This window comes from Gymnogyps californianus, chromosome 5 (genome assembly GCF_018139145.2).
Source record: "Gymnogyps californianus isolate 813 chromosome 5, ASM1813914v2, whole genome shotgun sequence".
Classification (NCBI taxonomy): domain Eukaryota; kingdom Metazoa; phylum Chordata; class Aves; order Accipitriformes; family Cathartidae; genus Gymnogyps; species Gymnogyps californianus.
In genome coordinates, this window is record NC_059475.1 from 65,993,477 (window position 1) to 66,014,419 (window position 20,943).

Here is a 20,943-nt window from a genome sequence, read left to right on the forward strand (position 1 = left end):
TAATTAAGTGAAGATACATCTACCTCTTGGTTCTGAGCTGCTCACATTGAAGTTTAAAAATGCTCTGCAGTAGAGCATTGCCACCTGTTCTTTCATTTTAATTTAAAAATTCTGAATCATGTTAATGTAAGCCTGAAAATGCTTGTATTCTGGAAATATGTGCATTCACCAACCACAACAATTATTATCATATTAAATTTATGAAGATATATGAAAGAATGGTACAAAGATTAAAGGGTATTATAAAGCCAAAAATATACATGCATGTATATTATATACTACAAATATATGCTTTCAAACCACTGTCTCCACTATGTCTAGAGAAGGCACACATTTCAATTAGTAATATATTCAGGCTTTATTTTCAGTTGTAACTTTCAGGAGACATTACCCTTTCAGGCATGATATTGTAACAGTCCTACTGAACTTCAGCTTTCATTAGAAGACATCAATCAACTTTCTTTCAGTAAAAACACATGTTCACTGTAGACCACAAAAATTTTTTGAACAACAAAAGAAAGCTCTATCGTGTATATATTTATGACCATAGACAAAAGATGAGTCAAATCTTGTCATGTATTTATCAATTAAATAAAAAAGGCTTTTTTTACATCCAACTCTTAAGTCCAAAACAATTTCCCTTTTCTCCCAACACCCTGAATTCACACTCCATTTCAGGGCTCTAGATTTTCTAAGCTCTAATTGCAATACAACCACTTATCCTTTAAACTCTGAAAAAATACCGAAATGGTCCTGCCCCTGAAATGCTTCTCCATTTTCAGGCAAGTACTCATTGTCCCTTGCTATCTCAGTAAAGGCAACCATTTGACATGAAGTTTTTATAAACAGGGTGCTTTGAACTTACAGTAACAGATGTGCTTAATTTTAAAATGTTGTATGTACTTAAACCCACATATACTTATCATATTGCAAGTTTTCATTTTTCTTTCAAATGATTCTTACTAATTTTTACCCTCAACTTTTTGCCTGATTAAGTTCGCTGTGGTGAAGCTTATAGAGACAAGACCTTCTGGTTAAAACTGACAGACGGTTGTTTCCATTTGCAAATCCTCTAGATTTTTATTGGCTCATTAAATATGTATACTTTGAATGATATTTAAATTATCCTGGTATATAAATCATCTTTTTTTTTTTTTTGTTCCTCTCACAGAAAATTGACTACTGCCATCTCGTGGTCAAACTTTTTCCTCTGACACGCAGACATAGTTGGACTGTGCCCAAATACCTTGTATTATGGTATAGATAATTTTTTTTTTTAAAGATAAATATTCAAGAAAACAACAGATTCGATAAAAAAAATATTTTACTCCATTTCCACCCCTTGCTAACACCCTACTCAATGATACAGGCTGGAAGTGCTTTCTTGTTAACACTTTGAGACAAAGTTGAGGTGTAAAAGCATGAAGTACAGCGTTAGGAAGACTATCCCTCCTTTCCTCCTTCTCTCTGATGCTTAATAGCAAGCATTGGGAAGAAGAAAAGGAAGATTCCTATAACCACTATTAAGGAAAACTGCTTTTAAAATTGCAAATGGGTCGATCCTGCAAGGCAGACCTGCCACATAATTTCCTTTTTGGCAATTTAGAGGTCATACTCAACTTACTGGAAATTCGCTTTCCTTAGGCAGTTTGGATTTTCTGAACACCAGAGGAAAAATACAGTTCTTCCTATTAGAAAAAGTCATTGCAATATTTTCCACTAATATTAAAGAGTTAACCCCCATTTTTTAATAAATTAAGTCTTTATTTACCCACTTGAAAAACACACATTGATAAATTATTTAATTTATCAAATTATAAAATGTATTTACCCACTACAACAAAACACACACATGCACTAAGGTGTGCCACTTCAGTTCTGTAAGCTTTTCCACTAATTGTCCATAGAAGCTAAGCTTTACATTACTCATAACTTTCTTCATATGTAAACCATGGCTTTGAAATAAGGTTCCAAGTCCCATGACCAATAACATTGGCCTAGGGCTTTTCTTACCACTTATAAATATTTGAATCAAAATAATTCCATCAGAATTATAATTTGATTAGTTGTTTTAAAAAAATTAAATGGAAGAAGTTCAAAGAATTATTTTAAAAAGGGCTTGAAGGAAGAATTTGTCTATACTAGGGTGGAGCAGTTATAATTGCATTTATTGTAGACACGCAGGTTTTTAGATTCTTAGCACATAAGATTAAAACTGCTACATATCTCACTCTACCACCTCCACAAACTTATTATCTGCTAAAACAATTAAATATGGCAGTAATATGCACAGTTTATGTTATTCCAACGCTGACTTGAACTACAATAAACAAAAAATATTCTCTCCCTCTCATGCAACATCCTTAACACTTCCAACAAACACTGTTAAGTAATCTCCAAAAGTAGCATGGTTATGCAAAGATAACACATGGTGTCCTTCACAAAAGAAAATCACTATCTGTCACACACTAGCTTGAAGCCCGTCTCAAACCAGGCCATTTTAACATTGAGAATCTCCACATTTGCATGATCTTAACTTTGTATTATCTTTCAGTTCTCCTCTACTACCCCTACATTTTGTCATGCGTATGAACCACTGCCATCTATCACAACATTATGAATATTTTGTTTGCCGAACAGCATTCTATAAAGCAATTAAGATTCAGCTGACTACATAATATGCACATTGTAATGCTCTTGGCAAATAAAAATTTAAATAAATAATTGCAAGGATTCTGATGACTTACATGCAGATACATTTCCAATCCTTTCAGTGCACCCCAGCAATATCATAACTATGTACACAGATTTATACACGCTATATATAAACGTTTGGAAATTTGGGGAATTTGGTAGTAATGAAAACCAGATTTTAAAAAATCAGAACTTTATTATACATCAGTATACAACAACATTAAGAAGTAATGTGCTTAACTGAAAGAACTATGCTTGCTTATTGACATTGATTTACCTTCTTGCTGCTTCTCTTCAGACTTCCTTCTCACATGAATAACTCGGGGTCTTACAGTCTCAACCTGTGCAGCTCCTCCGCTTTCCTCCTAAATATCATACATTAAAATCATATTACAAATCTGACTTTTGATGTAAAAGCACAGTAAAATTATGTGGAGCTTCAAGAAACATCCAAAGAGGTTTTTAAAGATTCATTAAAGGATATGCACTTGTTCTCCTTCCTTTTGACTTCAAAAGAATTCAGATCTGAATTAGCCTATTGCAATGCTATTTCCTCTAGACAAACACCCTGGGAGCAGTAGGTATGGCAAAGTGCCATTTAGACCTGAAGACACAGGAGACCCTCAATTTCTACTCAAAGCATGTGGCAGAAAGAACATAAGATTTCTCTGGCTTTCTTCAATACCCAGGACTTCTCCCTAAGTATTAACCTCCTGAGTAAAAAGAGAAAGTTTAAAGGGAAAAGAGAAATAAAAATTTCAGCACACAGGTTGGAAAACCCATGCCAAGTATAAAATTTGTTTCCTTGACCATGTTTTTAAAACCATTTTCCACTCTTCCCGAAATGCTCTTCAGGACCAAGGTCTGCAACAATGCCTATAGGAAAACAGTTTCTTAGAAGCAACAAACGCTCTGCGTGTTAAAAAGGGAGACATCACATTTGTCAAGTACGCTTGTTATCTTATGTGTTAACTGGAACAGGAATTGTGGCCCAAGGACATTCCACTACATGTAGACAGGAAACATGAGAAGTGCAAAACATAGAGTCATGGAGTCCTAGAAGACTTAAGCATTCTCTAAGACAGATAAATTTGATTTCATCAGTTATTCTGTTGATTCCATAGATGAATATAAGTTTTTTAATGAAAATTCTTAAAGAAGGAGGAACACAAGAAAGATCATAAATGTTTGCATATCACAGAGCATTTGGAGCCTATAGACAGAATTGCTGTATGACTTCTGGGAAAATTATATGCCCTGAGAAGCAATGGCATGGGCATTCTCTTGAAGACCTGATGACAAAGTACCAGTGGTATTTTGCTCCCCAAAAGCTAAAAAGGAAGAAAAGGAAAGTATGCTTCAGTTCTGTAAAAGAAACCCTCCACTATTGTGGAGGCCACAAGTGAAACAAACAGCCAAAAATATACATGAAAAGAAGAAAATTTTTGTGTCTGGCAAACAATAAGCATGGTGCCAACTACGCAATCAGGGCTTCCCATTTCTTTCAGCTAACAACTGTCTCCTATGATAACAGGAATCTCAACAGTAATGATATTGCTTCTCATGTACTTTGTGATCATTTAAGCCAGTGTTGCAAAAATCAGGAGGAACAAAAAGATAAGCCATTCACTCACTGTCTTCCTCAATGGCTGCATGGACTTGTTTACACTCCCCAGTAAACAAAGCATAGAGAGGGCTACGCTAGTAGGTAGCATGTCACCCCTAACAAGCACAAACACAACCTCACCAGCACAGCGATGAGCGTAAGCTGGCAAAAGTGAATATACATGCACCTGAGATCAAGCTAGCATCTCCACAAGGCACTGCGTGCATGGATAGACCAGTTAGGATTGGCACTAACTTGGGCACCTCTACACACAATGATGTTGACCAACTCTGTTCATCATTTAAAGCTGACAAGAAGGAGTTGAGATGATTTTCTGAAAGCAGGAAGGTCTCATGGAAATGTGATCGAAGGCCACCAATGTTACAGAACATTAAGCATAAGCAGCATAACAGTACACTCATGAGTCCATTTGAAGCGTTTTTTTGTTTTGTTTTGGATTTTTAATAAGACAAACCAAAAATCAGTTTAAACTGAACTGAGGTGCAAACAGAAGTTGAGAGATAACACATAGATTCATAACCTAAATTATGCATTCCTGAAGATTAAAAAACCATGTATCTTGAAATACTAAAAATGAAAGCTAATGAGAATACCAAAGTGACAATCCCACTTAAAAAATGTTGATTGTATAAAAACATTCATACTCTTATAAGAACATTATGAAAATATTTTGCAACTAGCTGATTTTCTAAGATTTTAACAATGCATTTGGGACTTCAAATGATTTAGATTTACCATCTTTGAAATGTTTAACCACACAAATATGACTTCAATGTTCACGTCCCTCCCATGATCAAAATGATTTATCTAGAATAGGAAGAGTCCAGCTTCCTCCTAGTCATTCTCTTGCTTCTTAGAGCTAAGAGCACAGGGGGAAAGCAGCCACAAATAACAGACAATTCCTGTATTGTTGCACAAGAATGGACAGAAGGGGTCAAACCGAAGATGCATTTAGTCTGGCATTCTGTTTAACAGTGGCTAAAAGCATATATAAATCTCAAAAAAATCCAATGCCAGAAATGGAGGAGCAGCCAAGGAATTTGGGTAGATAAGAAAATTCCTGTATGACTTAAGCCATTTGTTTTGGACTGAGTGACCACACAGACTTCACTCTTCCTGACTAAAAGGCATTTGCTCCTGCCCTACATGAAAAGACAATGCTCTTCCTGTTGGTCAAAATCTGATCTACACACCGGTGCCAGGGAGCAAACAAGTGGTACGTATATGGCAGCTCCACATCACTGCCCACAACCTCCCTGAAACAAGGATCCTGTTCAGACAGATCACAGAAACCACTCAAGCTTTGCCATAACAAACCCTAACATCCAGGACGATCATTCCTAGTTAAATCAGAACAAAGCTCTACCAAACCCAAGGTCCAGCTGGACACCATCTGAAATCAGTGTATTTTCTCAGGTCTCTCAGCAAACACCATGAAAAGCCTAGTTTTACTCCTAAATAGATTTGTCTTCTTGCTTTGTACGTAGCTGATACAGTTTCATTTCAATGAAGGCAAACACTGCCTAGAGATGAAAAACAAGATGTGAAACAACTGATGTGAGAGTCAGTGACTAACTTGGGAGGAATTCTTTTAAGAAGTTTAAAGTGATTATCACCTTAAACATTGCATAGAATGAATCATTCTGAAAGCCTGAGTATCTCTTGCTCTCTTAGCTGGTATTATGTTACCAGAAAATCTGTTTCCTACAGGCAGGTGACAAAGCAGATCCAGCCGTAGATCTGAATACAGATGCCATCCCTAATTGAAACTAGGGGAAAGGTTCATCATTGTTACATGATAGATAGACGCTGTCAAAACAAGCTTTCAAATCATCTGGTACAGGGGTCTTTTTTTCAGAGAAGGATGTACAGATCTAGTAGAGGATCTTATGGAGCATGGCTTTGCCCCATCCAGGATAGACTTTTACTGTGGTTATCGCTTATAGCTATGGTCACATCATAGAAAAGCTAAAAAGTTAGCCCATGAGAAACAGTGATTTAGAGTCTTATATCAGGAACACCCATGTACAGGAAGAGATTATTTTGTTTGGGGGCAAAACCCAAAACAAACAAAACCACACACACAAAGTTCAGGGGTTTCTTTAGTTTGGAGGGAGGGTGAGTTTTACATGCCAGGAGGCAAAAAAACCCATGCTAAGGGTTCAGATGCAAGAAAAAGTTTCTAAAGATAAGATAATATATAACTATCTATATATTTCTATGAAAGACACCTTACATTTCTTGCATAGGTAAGACTATGTACATGGTTAATCTTACACATGGTACATTATCATTTGCCTGTACCCAGGCAAATAAAAATCAATCCTAATTCCATCAGCTAATTCTCCAGAGCATGAGATGCAGGTATCACTGTGTTCTTTATCACAGCTAATGGTGCTAGAAGAAGGAAATATGTTTTACCCTCTCTGTCCCTTTTACTTTTGGCTAGTGAAACGATAACAGGGATATGAGCTTCACCCCAACAGACACAGGTGTTTAACAGAATCCAGTCTTGCCTGTGAACAATCATTCCAAGAAATAATATGTCCTGGTGATCTCAAAGTGGAAGAGGTATAACATTTAAAATCCTCCTTGAAGATGCAAGACATCACTTCAGATGACATATTTAAGAACTGCTCAGACACCAATGGCACGATACACATCAACGCTCAAAAACATAAAACCAAAAGACAGGTCAATATAAGATATTTTAGGTTATTTTTAATATAGAATATCAGGGAAGGACAGAATGCATCCATGAACATAGCAACCATAGTAAGTATATTATTACTTTCAAACATACTGTGAAGCTTAACATATTAAAGAGCAGACTGTCACCTCATTTTTAGCTTTTGCCACTCGCTATTTGAATTTATCTTTAGTTAGCAAGTAAACCATCATCTCTAGGTAACAGCACATACTAATAAAGTAGCAATGGATTAATTCTATAGGTTTCAAGCAGAGATCAATAGGATCTTCCTCTACCTTCAAGTATTCTGAGGTACATCATCATTACCACCTTTACAACCCTGCCCCTACTAGGACAAATGAAGCTCCTGAAATGCTGAATCAGTGGGTTACAATTCATGAGGCCGAACCTCTATTGTTGCTTCCTCTCCCGTATATCCATCACGTTATTCTTCTGTATTTGAAGCACCGTGCCCCTAAAACATTGGAATGCCCCATCTGAACTGAGTATGTATAGTATTAGATCCTGTGAGATCAGTGAAGCTGTGAGGAAGTGCAGAAAAGGTAAAAGAGAAGGTCTGAGCCTAACAGAAAGGATATTTGTAAGGATTCTGTCACAGTAAACACAATCATTTTTATTACACACATATACTTTTGACTTCAGTTTCTCAGCTGAATGTGTCACTTTAAATGCACCAGTTCTGTGATGTCAGTCACCACAGTGAAATGGGAACATTTATTTTCCTAGGTTTCAGTTTGCACCTTCTCACTAGTCACAGAAAAGATCCTTTGAGTTTACCTGGGACAGATCCTCTGAGAGAGATGTCACTCTGCAGCTTGGTTGGGCTGCTTGCAGAATAGGATTTGAAACTGGTTGCAATTCCAGTTCGGCCATAAGCATTGGACCACGACTTGTATCTGCATCTCCAAGAATTTCTGCTGAGAGAGAAAAATAAAGAGAAAAAAATTCCTTGATGAGCTGGAGCCGTAATCTCCCAGTCAACTCATGTAGCAGGATGCAGAGCCTTTCAAGATTCAACAATGGGACATGCAATGTTAAAGAGAATTATTTCTTCCTTACACGGCTCATTGTATATCCCTTAAATTGTTCTTGTGGGGAAAAAAGAAGTAAGAAATACATGTCTGTGGAAATTGAAAAAAATAAATCAGTTTTATCATCTGTAGATTTCTAACATGGCAAGCATTTATGATAGCTTCAAAGCTGTACAGTTCATCATACCATTATATGCTTAATGATCTTTATCACACATATTAGAAAGAGATTGGAAAGGCTTCTTCATGAAAATGTTTCACTGTTGTGTGAAAGAAAAGAAACCTGTACATAGTCTTTTCTAAAGGGATAATTTGCTATATAATCCAGCACTTATCAAGCTTTTGCAGCCTGCAAGTGTGTAAAGCATCTTTATGAAAAATGTACTGACAGCTCATGAACTAACTTTAGCCTTCTGCTATCATACAGAGCCAAAGAATGAATTTTAAGCCTAATTAACTATAATCATTACTTAATTAACTGTAATTATTGTTCACTTTAAGACTACATGTGCCACATTTCATTTGCATGTTGGTTTTTATATCCATGACTTTAAACACTGAAAACAAGGATTTATAAATGAAAGACTGATCATCAAGATGCTGTTATATACCTACATAAGCAACACCTGCTCCATCCTACAAATAGGCCTCATGTTTCCATAATACAAATAAAGACTGGTCACAAAACTGAATATACCCATAGACATACAATCCCCGGAATTCTTACAGATATATCTGTGAGTGACTCATTCTGACAGAGAAACTGAGTATCCACTGTAAGGTTATATGTACAGAGATATACACCCTGAAATATGTGAACTTTTACACCCATTGGTGTAACAATTACTTAATTTTACCCCTAAAAATAATTATCAAATAAAATGATGGACCTGCATTGTAACTGTTGTGGCTATCAGGAAATAGCTCTTAGTCCGGACTTGCAATAGACTGAAGGACATGCAATCTCACATAGTAGCAGACAGATAAAAAAAGATTTGGAAGAAAAGTAGAAACAATCACAGAACATTCCTTCCCCCCCCCCCCGCCAAGAGCAGATTGTTTCCTATTCAGTGTTGACTTCACTATCAAAAGGACTTGGAAACAAGATTTGCTGTTCCTCCCTGATATGAAAACACTCTTGTCTTGAAAGCAGATCCTAGCTTTTATACAATGTTGTTTCCTTAGCAATGTCAATGAATACTGTGCTGTGTGTTCAGAGGTGGGGAGGGAGGGAAGCTAAGTTAAAAATCATCAGAATGCAACAGAACTCAGTCTGTGATTATTACAGATTTTGTAAAAGCACAGGGTATTCCCCTATGGTAGTTAGTCCAGGCCACTTGCCTCCTCTCAAAAAAATACCACAACAGAAACAATACTACAAGATTTAGAGAGATGAGCATAAAAAATTACTAGAGAAACACACTGCTTCTAGATTATCATCACATGCAGGAGCTGTTTTTGAAAAGTGTTAGATATTTACAGAACCGACAAAGGGCATCCTAAATTAAATTAAATAAATTTAAAAAATAGATATAGAGGAGACACAAACATGTTATGCCAGATACAGTTACGGACAGTCTGGGTAAGAAGGAAATATCCCTAGTAGACAGGTTCTCCCATTAACATGCACCTTCTAACACTATATGGTCCTGAGCACTGTTAGAGACTTACCACAGACTGATCTAGACCACTAATTTATTCCTACATCACAGTGTTCTTAATGCTGACTGTCCTCTAACAACACAGTGTTAAACAAGTGACTTGCAGAAATGTCTTATGCCAGGGAGCCTAACGTAACCAATCTCGAAACAACATTCAACAAACTACTTTCAAGTAAAAGTTTGATAACATGTAATGTACCAGAACATATTTTCAAGGCTGACAGTGGTATAGCTCGTCCAAAACGTTAGGTAACAGCTAGCTTAAAAAGCTTATTCTCTGTGTAACCAGTTCAAATGTAAATCAGTTCAAAACTAAGCAAATACTCTTATTTCTCTAAGATTATTTTTGCCACATGTTGAACACATTCAATTTCAATCCACTTCCTACTGGTCAAGGGTTGGATAGCATGAGATATGCTTCTCTTGTCAAATTCATAAATGTGAAAATTAAAAGGACAGAAAAACAGCTGTTTGATCACTTTAGTTTACACAACTTTTGATGAATCAGTGCAACCACATTTGTGTTGTAACAGCTTAATAATTAGTTTAGTTTAGTTTAATCATATTTAAAACCACAGTCAACAAAATGAAGAGTTTCTACATGCTTGCAGCAGTTTAATTAAGCAAGTATAGAAGTACTTTTTCAGATAACAGTAGAGAAACTGGGATAAAAAATAAGGGAGAGGAAGGATGGGCCATTGGTTACAGCACTAGTTTCAACTGAAAAGAAATAAATTAATTTCCCTGCTTTACCACAGCAATTTATCCCTGCACTACTTTGTACAAGCCATTATGTGTGTGCCTCAGCTACCCATCTGAGAAAAAAAGAATCTCCGTATTGTTATAGGAATATATGAAGCTAAAATATATTACCGATTATGAGACACTGCAGTATCACCTTGATGGAGTGATAAAAACAATGAGGAGGAGTGCTGTGTAAGGGGACAGAGAGAAGTAGATTGAACTGCCAGTGTTAACACCTGTCCTATGGAAACCGACTTCAAGAATGGTCAAACTAAGTGTTTCTGAGAACTGAATTTGACTTAAAAGAATAAAATCCATACTTTACAAGTCAACTTTTGTATAGGCAAGTGGGTACTTGCCATGATTTTTGTTCAAACTGTAGAATATTACAGACAAAGAAGAGTGAAGACAAGGCTTGAATTAAATCCAGTTCTCAGAATAGGAATGTTAATAATTTCATTGCAGCAACTGCCTGTGAATTTTTAATTTTGGATTTTGAACACATTCTCTGAAATTATTTCAGATACTGTTATAGAAAATCCTCAGAATCCACATAAATATCAGAGAGAAGAAGTAACAGTCTAATTGTACCTCCACTTTGGGCAAGCTGCCCTGGTGACGGAGAACGGAAACCCTGGTGTGGTCTGTTCTCAGAAGTCCGAGCAGCTGGATGGTCCATATAAACTGAATGTCCCATTAGGATTCTCTCTGCTGCTCTGGTCAGCCTCGGTCTTTGACCTTCACTGAGCTCCCCAACGCTATCATCAGAATCCTACATAGAACAGCAACATCAGAACAGCAAGGATAAAAAAACCCCAATGTATTTCTTCCAAAACCAGGCATTGTTATCTAATTACATTAACCCTTAAAGCATATATAAACTTAAGTCTATACTATTAGCATTGAATAAAGAAAACTGAAACTGAGGAGATATCATCTAACTGAGTTTGAAAGTAAGAGGTACATTTATCAGTACTGGACAGAAAAGAATCACTTACAGCCAAACATCACTTATTTTGTTAGTGGTACCCCAACATGATCAGAACGTAAGTTATATTTTTAGCACATGAAGTCTTTAACGTTACACATATGGCCATTGTTGACTGCCTGACCTTGCAACATTGGAAGCATCTAAAAGCTATTGACTCTCTGTTGTATAGCATGTCAGTTAAAAAGTTCAATTTTTAAGTAGGTTTGGATGGCACTTAAAATAGGGATGGTTCTCTGGATTCTAACTTTCAAAGCTGCAGAGAAAAAACAGCTTGCTTCTATGCAAGAAAACAGGTTGAATACACATACACACAAGTGCGCAGTATCATTCTAAGGCAATACTAGTAACATCTAGGAGAATATTCTTTCTCTTATAAACGAGAAGGTATGCTTGCACACACCTTGCCAAAATCTGGGGGGGAGTTTATTAGTGTCTTGCATGGACAGAGTGAGCGGTCTGTGACTATGGGAAAGGGAAAAAGCAAATTAGAGATGCATTTGTAATTGGCATTGCTGATGAGAAAATGTCACTACAATTACAGTCAGACTCAGAGCTGACACTGTAGAAAGCTTTTCACTAAGTCCATCCACCAGAGCTCATTAAGCAAAATAAAGACAGACAAAGGAACAGTTAAGGAGGTGAGTGAAGTTAGTAATTATTTAGACTAAGCCGACCAAGACAGAAGGAAGAAACTGCATATGCATCAATAAAATCACAAAAAGCAAGATCTGCCATAAATAAAGGTGTTCATGAACCACATTGCAGTATTCAAAGTTCACTTCCTTTAAACATTCCTCCAGCTATGTCAGTTAGAATAGACGCCCAGTCCAAACTAGTATTTTCCACATAGAAAATACTTAGACGTGTGACAAAAAATTACTGTTGTCCTTTGTGATGCAGATAGTTATATTTTTCTGTTAGTCTGGTTTTTCTGCCAACTGAATATATTTTGAGGTTTTGTTCCAAGATCAGTATCAACAGCATGTGCAAAAGTGCGTGTGAACGTTTGCCGAGTTATTCTTCGTACCTCCCTAAAACACTCATATGGCTGTTACGTGCAGTGAACTTGTACTGTTAAACATACCACCTATATTGCTGGAGTGACAGAAAACTTTCCTGGTATTCAAAATGACAGGACAAATCTGGTACACTGGAACAGTCATATACACACCTTGAAAACTAGGTACGTGTGATACTATGTACAGCTAATGTGTTTATAACACTTAACCTTCAGCGTTTAAAAATTTTTAGACAAGAACATAGCCAACAGAAGTGGGATCACTTCCAGCAGGGAATGAAGTGTATGAACCCGTTCTATAGCCAACAGGAAGGATAAGCTTGAAATATTTTATCTACTTTTGAGTAGGAAAGTATCACTTCAAAACTACTGTACTGGAAGGAAAAGGACTGTAAGTTACCTCCAAATGGTATATTCCTTCTTGTGCAGCAACAGGTGCTTGATTTAATTTGGCTAAAAGAGTCAGGATAGGATCCCTGTGATAGCCTTTATCCGGTCTTCTCACCACTTGCCCTTCACTTGGAGGATCATAATCCTAAAACGAAGAAACAAAATCCACATAATACATGATCCAAAACTGGTTTTTTGTAGGAACCTGAATCATTCTTACTTTAGTTCACAATTAAGCTTTTTTCTTTTATAGTAAGTTGTTACAGTTTCCACACTTCGAACTTGTGTCATGAAAATCTAGGCATTTAAAAATAAGCAAACTGATGACACACTGCTTTCTCCTTTTACCCACAGACGTACACAGTCTTTATTTGGTACATAAGACTGCAGTACTTAGAGAAGAACAAGGTCCTTTAGGCCTCCAAAGTTCAGGGGAACAGTTAAATCCTCACACATACTGGTTGCTAGCAACGATCTGGCTGCAGAGCCGCTCTCACCAGCAAAGATTTAGCTTCCTCAACCAGAGAGCCTAGTTTGAGGATGGAGGACTATTGGAAGGAGTTACAATCCAGCTAACAAAGAGAGGGAAGAACATCTTAGCAGCAAGCTTTCTAACCTGATGAAGAGAACTTTAATTCAGGTTCACCTGATAACAGTCTTAAGCCCAGAGTTTAAGAGAGGAAGTGTGGCAGACAGAGGAGGCATCTAAAGGGAAGCCCGCAAAAGGAACTTTTACAATCTTGATCAAGAGGGAGGGCATTCTCCTCAGGTGCCTATACACTCACATGGCAAAGTTTGGACAACAGACAGAAAGATCTGCAAGTTCAGGGCACAGTCTCACCACTATGACATGAATAAAATCATGGATATTAGATGGGGAAGTATGACCATGTATGGGTAGAAATGTTTAGGAAGGATAGGCAGGGAGAAGAAAAAGCGGATTCCTACTCTAGGACATTTAAACTTTGCATTATTGAGGTTGGAAAGGACCTCTAGAGATTCTCTAGTCCAACCCGACTTCTCAAGGCAGCACCTCTTCCAGTGTTTAGTCACCCCCACAGTAAAAACATTTCTTATGTTTCAAAGGAATTTCCTGAATTTCAGTGTGACCACTGCCTCCTGTCTTTCACTGGGTACCACTCAGAAGAGTCTGGCTCTGTCTTCCTTACTTCTTTCCACCAGGTATTTATACACATTGGTAAGATACCCCCAGAGCTTCCTCTTCTCCAGGCTAAACGATCCAAGCTCTTTCAGTATGACAGATGCACCAATCCCTTAATCATTTTTGCAGTCCTTTGCTGGACTCACTCCAGTAAATCCTTATCTTTCTTGTATGGGAGAGCCTGTAACTGGACACAATACTCCAAATGCTGTCTCTCCAGTACTCAGTAAAGAGGAAGGACCGCCTCCCTTGACCTGCTGGCAATGCTCTTCCCAGTGCAGCAAAGGATGACGGTGGCCTTCTTTACCACAAGGGCACACTGCTGGCCCATGTTCAACTTGTCCAGCAGGATCCTCAGGTTCTTTTCTGAAAAGCTGCTTTCCAGCCAGTCAGTCCCCAGCATGTACTGGTGCATGGAGTTGCTCCTCCTTGGGCGCAGGACACGGCATTTCTCCCTGTTGAACTTAATGAGATTCCTGTCAGCCCATTTCTCTAGCCCAGTGAGGTCCCTCTGAATGCTGGCACAACCCTCTGGTGTATCAACCAGTTTTGTATCATCTGCAAACTTGCTGATGATGCAGTCTGTCCCATCATCTAAGTCATTACTGAACACGTTAAACAGCACTGGTGCTGGTATTGACCCCTGGCATACGCCATTAGTGACAGGCCTCCAGTTGGACTTTGTGCCACTGACCACAACCCTTTCAGCCCACTAGCTCAGCCAATTTTCAGTCCCAGGTCAAATCATTGCTTAAATTCACAGACCTCCATGTGCCTATTGATGGTCTGAGTCAGGATCAGAGGAGAAAGGAACACTAGGGATGTCGTGGGCAGGGTCTGCTTCAGAGCACCTGACCAACAGAAAGTAAGAGGAGGCTTTCTACAAAACATTAACAGGGGTCTGATGATCGCAGGTCTTCATGCTCATGGCAGATTTCAACTATCTGGACATCTTCCAGAAGAGCAACACAGTATTGTGGAGGCAGTCCAGGAAGTTTTTAGAAATCCCTCTGGAGTTCCCTTCCAACCAATACTATTACAATTTCACTATCAATTCTTTTATCCTTTCATAAAGAAAACAGTTTGGTTTAAGCATAGTATTACTCTACCTGATACTATCATTTATATGACAGCTATGTCCTACCAAGAGGCATTACACAAAGTCAGAGGGAAAGTGCAGGCATTTGAGGAAAAGTGTTAAAAGAGAAACGGAATGGAGAATACCTTGACTTTGGAGGCTTCCAGGACAATGGACTAAAGCAGACATCAGATAAGAAACTATACTGAAGTTTTAAGCAGCTTTAACTAACTCCAGCTTCAGCTAACCTACTTTAATAATTTAAGCACACAAGCAATTAAAAGATGGCTCAAAGCTGAAACAGCTCAGAGCATAACAATGTTCTATTCTGTTTAAGATGTCTTAAAACTAAAACCAATAAAGAAACAAAAATGCATATTACCTATCTCTCACCTACAGAAGTATATAAATCATTCAACCTTTTTTTTTTAATATAAACTAGTTTGTATAACGTGTTTTTTTCTTTGGAGCTCTGAAATTCTAACATTCTTTGTAAGTGTACAGTTTAAAAGTGTAAATTTAAAAAGCTTATAAGTGAAAATGCTTAAAGCACATCCAATTTATCAAGATGCTCAAGGTAGAATACCATACTAACTCCATTTCCTTGTGAAACATTTCCTTACCATTTCATTGGCATCTTGTAAAGTACTGGTTAAGCTCTCAGCGGGGTTTGGAAGAGACAGTCCTCCTTCTGCTAAGGCTGAAAAATATTTTAAGTTACAAATACTAAAAAACATGCAAGTTATATGAAAGAAAGCCAAGGTCACATTCTTTAATAACTGCAAGACAGTGCTTTAGTAAAGTTGGAAATTCCTACTGCCGGATGTGTATTATAAAGACATATTTTCAGCTTCCAAGAAAATTACTCTTATACTTTGCTTTCAATAAAGACTTAGTACTTAGTACCACATGGTACTTGTGCAAGACAGTCCCAGTTATTTTCCAAGTTGATCTTATGACAAAAGAGCAGATTTAATCTTTTTTCATTAGTAAGCAGAAGCATTTTGTTCAGAGACAAGAAAAAGAGCAATGAGGTCTCTTAAATCCAAAATCATGAACTGAAAGTTAAGGACCAGGTTAATGCCTGCAGTTTTATCAGAAAAAGTATGAAATGTAACTTCAGTAGACTAGAAGAGAAGTTTATAAGGAAAAAAAATTAATCCAAATTCTAATTTCCACAAATATGTCTAGTTAGTTACCTCTTGCAGCCAGCATCTGTCCATAGCTGAAGAGTACCTCCCCTTCCGAGATGGGTCTGTCTGCAGTTTCTGTTTCCGTTTCTGTGAGGGTAAGGCTGCTTTCCTGCGTGGACTGCCCAGAACTAACTGTAGGCACAGGTGATGGAACCTGTGGATTGCAAGAAAGCGATTCGAAGGGCTTCGCTGACGACTCCCGAGATGGTAAAATCAAGGCCTCTGGTTCCTCATCGTTAGCCACTGACATCTCGCTATAATGTAAGAATATGCATTATGAATACACCAAAATGCATTGAACAATATAGACTGAAGTCTTAAATCAATACTGAAAAGAAATTAATTTGCAAGTATTTTTTCAAATGAAAGAGCACAGCGTTCTACAGAATAGTCTGAGAATCAACATGGTTAAATAACATTATTAATGAATTTCTGGTTATAACTAAAAATTACCATGTGTATTCCCACTGAGGTAATAGAAAAAATAAAATGCTAATAATACAATATTTCATTGTCACTACATTTAGTACTTGCAGGTGTAACAATATGAGTTTACTAAGTACAACGTTCAGCAGGATGATGAATAAGGACTGATAAATCCTGAGAAAGGTCCTGATTTCACATTTTTCTCCAAAATATACGTCAAGCAATTAATAAAAAGAATCCTGGCTTATCTGAATGCCTCCTGACATATACATTAAACACTTCTTTCTACTGACTTTTTGAGAATATATGTAGAAAGAACACACATATTCATTTTTTCAAGAAATGAGAAAACCGTGCAGCCTGTTCAACTCACACAGCCTTGGGATGGAATGGTTCTTCAGTTAAAAGACTGGGTTTCTCTTCTTCCAGAGGAAGTTCTGCATCATCCCATGGGTTTGGAGGCTTTGGACTCTCCATTTTTGCAGCTTCAGAGACCCATTCTGAGGCAGGAGGGCTTGGTGTGGTTGTTCTAGGAGGCGTATTGACAGGGGTAACCACAGGTGTGCCAACATGGCTAATGGCAGCTGGAATCTCAACTCCTGCATGTGTGAAGTCAAATTTCAGATCAGAAAGGAAAGCAGGAAGGAAATCTCAGACAAAGCTAGTCAGTTCTACTGAGCACTTGTAGTTTTTGTGATACCTTTTGATAGTTATGGAGACAAGACCAGATTAAGACTAGTTTCTTTTAAGTACAGTGTTGGCATCTGAAGGAGCTAGAATAAAACCTCAATTGCTTACTTCCTTTAATAAGGGAGACTGCTCTGCATTTTAAAAACGAAGCTGCTTTACTTCGAGAGTATAAGTTTGGCTTAATTAACATTAGAAACACAGGAAGGAGCAAAAGACAGCTATTTTTCTGATGTGAAAAAGCGTGGAGGGGCTGGGAGGGGTGGAAATCACACAGACCACAGAAATGCGCATTAAGTTTGAAAATAGAACTGTTACCAAATAGAAGACGTTTGCTTTTTACACGAATTAGCCCATAATTTTTGTACTACATGAGTTCCCACTTGAATTATAGCCTCAAGAATATTTATCCTGAGAGATAACATGTCTTTGAAGAAGAAAATTAAAGGCAGTAGATTAAAGCATATTTGCTACTTCTAAACTTCAATTATTATTTTCACTACCTGTTTCTTTAATTTTTTCATGTTCACGAACATCTCCACTCATTTCTGTAAGAGATAGAGAAGACTCTGGAGTTTTGACCGGAGGCAATTCTTTTTCTGAAGGTGGTGTTTGTGGTGGTGTGGCCTGGGGTGTTGGCAATGGAGTAGGTACAAGAGACTCCTGAGGGGAAAAAAAATCGTAACCACAGTTACTATCTCAATGCAAAATTCCTATCTTCCACACATCCCCAGAGATAGCTGAGGAAGAGAGAGAAAGGCAGGTTATCACAGAACAGGAACAGTTGTTGCTTAGATACATGCTTCGTGGATCTAACTCCTCCATCTAAACATAAAGTTGCACCAGGCTAAATTGTATGCCAGGACAAAATAAATTAAAAACCAGTAAATTATGCATTACAATGATTACATTTGGAAATCATTATGTATACAAGAGAATAGAATAGACTATTTCAGTTGGAAGAGACCTGCAATGATCATCTAGTCCAACTGCCTGACCAATTCAGGGCTGACCAAACGTTAAAGCATGTTGTTAAGGGTATTGTCCAAATGCCTCTTAAACACTGACAGGCTTGGGGCATCAACCACCTCTCTAGGAAGGCTGTTCCACCGTTTGACCACCCTCTCGGTAAAGAAATGCTTCCTAATGTCCAGTCTAAATACGAATTATATGATTATATGAAGTTTAATAAACATTTGATACAATGTTAAGCAAGAAAATATTTCATGACATGGATAAAATTGAGTCAGTATGATAATTTTATGGTAAGAGAATCAGCTAAAGAGAAGATTACAAACAAAGCAATAGCCAAGACAGTAAAGCACTAAAATAAGCACAAACATAGTTGTGATGTTCCTTAAAAAATGACAGCGATGGAGATAAATCTGACAAGCATGTATGATGGTTGTCATTTAGCCTGCTATGGAGGAATATGATGGACCTTTCCAGATTTTTTCCAGCCCTGTTCTCTGACATTTCATAATGAAAACAAGATAATGGGGCTAAAGGAAGGCTTCCAGGCTAGTTTCTGAAGAATACATCCTCAGACTGATGATTTTTATTAAAAACTCCTACGAGAAGTGGAAGATGCTAACACATTTGGCAGTTCACACACAACTGTGTGACATCATGAACACCAAAGAACTCAGTAACTGGGCAGCTGAAGTTCTAGATAGGAAACTTCACAGTAAGAAGGGGTAGATCAAGAATGCATAAACTACATATTCAAGAACTTCTGCTATAAGCTGAGCAGAAATGGAAAAAGGAGAAGAAAAAAACCCATACGAATGTACAAGTTATCCAAAGGACAACTATTAGCCACAAATGTGGAAAGACTTTAAAAAAAACATAATTAGCTACCTGAGATTCCAATAAAGGTGGAAGAGTATCACTACTATAGCACAAGGCACTAAGGAAACCCCATCTTGCATACCATATTATTATTAAAAATGTCTATTAGCATATTAGTGTTACTCGTGGTCAAGACCAATCTAAACTGGAAAACATAGAAGTGCTGCCCATCAGCAAGAGTCGAAAAATGGTATACATATGGATGATTGCTTTATTTAGCCTAACAAAACAAAGGCCGAAAAGGACAAAACTAATCTCTTGAAGTGCGCAAATGAATATATATAGTAAGGAGAAATCAACCATTTCAGCCTAAGGACATTTCAGTTTAAGCTGGTACAGAAACGAGAAGGCTTAAGGAGGTCATTAGTACATGTACAATGGTTATTAGAAGAGGTCTCTAAGGATGAGAAGAACAAGCTACAAAGAACAGTCCTTTTTAACAGCATGCCCTCCTTAATCTGTAATGGAGTGGGGAAGAGCTCTTTAGATGCAGGATGGCTGTATTTAAGCCTACAGCAGTGAAATGATTACTTTTGACTATAGAATAATCTGTTGGTCACTTACAGCAGGCACTAGGTGGTATTTCAGTCTATGTGCACTATAGCAGAATAGAATAATTGATCTCACTTTCAACAAAGCTTTGAATAGTTAGATTTCTAAGTGCAGCAATTTCCACATTCATCCCAAAGACATTATACAACACCAGATTGTAGCACAGCCATGTTGTTATGAAAATAAGAGCCAGCTGTCATTTGATTATCAAAGAGAACAGAGAAAATTATCCTGTATTACAGGAAGCTCTACTAATCATTTAAGCATTTACAGAAAACTACTGAACTCAAAATTTAGAAAGAATTAATACGCATTTCTACAGATATTGAAGAATGGCTGCAAGCTCCTAAGACCAAAAATAATACCGCTCTCAGCTTCTATTTCTTCTTATATGAAGAAATTAGTTTCTTCACATTTCATTTCTTCGCAAGAAAGTAGCGTAGCTATTTTTGTTGAAAATAACACGAGCTATCTTTTGACAACATGAAATTAAGTACCAAGTCTTTCCCTTAGAAATCAGTTTTGTGCTCAGCCTTAAAGTAAATAAATAAATATAGCATGTTGCATGCAGCACAAAGGAATTAATTTTTTTTCTTTTCAAATTTTTTTTGAAGTGAAATAGGTTTAATCTTGTTGTTTGTTGGGGTATAATAAGGAATAATAAAAAAATGCAAATCATGCACATTCAGTTCATCAGTCTTTTTCCATCATCTTTGTCTTGCACATAGTTGAACCATCACACCACAAAGAAATTACCCCTTAGAACTTCAGTAGGAAAGCTTAAATAAAACGGACTCTTACCATCATACTCATTGTACTTGGAAGAACATTTGTAGCAGGAACTGCTTTCTGAGCCTGCTTGTTACCCAGCATGGTCGCAATTGTTTCACCGAGAGCTTCATTTACGAAATGACTTATCATTTCTGAGTCCACAGGCACGCCAGCATCGATAAAGAGTTGAAATCCTCTACCACCTGCAACTTCAACTGAAAATGAAGAAACATACGGCACACATCCAGGTCTCACTTCTTAAAATGCATGTACTGTACTGCAGCCACTCATTTTATTCTCCATGAACTTTTAAACTTTTTGCAAAAAGCGATTTTTTTATTTTACAGTTAAAGAAAC

The 20,943-nt window shown here is 37.3% G+C and overlaps 1 protein-coding gene across 1 annotated transcript in view; it reads right to left on the reverse strand.

Moving 5' to 3' along the window:
- Positions 1–20,943, reverse strand: part of KIAA0586 (KIAA0586 ortholog) — a 74,302-nt gene that overhangs the window by 21,672 nt on the left and 31,687 nt on the right. The window contains exons 22-30 of the mRNA XM_050897637.1: positions 20,617–20,801; positions 17,916–18,075; positions 17,099–17,324; positions 16,306–16,553; positions 15,730–15,806; positions 12,877–13,011; positions 11,059–11,239; positions 7,809–7,948; positions 2,972–3,059 (exon numbers count right to left, since the gene is read on the reverse strand). Of these exons, the coding sequence (XP_050753594.1) occupies positions 2,972–3,059; positions 7,809–7,948; positions 11,059–11,239; positions 12,877–13,011; positions 15,730–15,806; positions 16,306–16,553; positions 17,099–17,324; positions 17,916–18,075; positions 20,617–20,801 (1,440 nt within the window). The remainder of the gene's footprint in view (positions 1–2,971; positions 3,060–7,808; positions 7,949–11,058; positions 11,240–12,876; positions 13,012–15,729; positions 15,807–16,305; positions 16,554–17,098; positions 17,325–17,915; positions 18,076–20,616; positions 20,802–20,943) is intronic.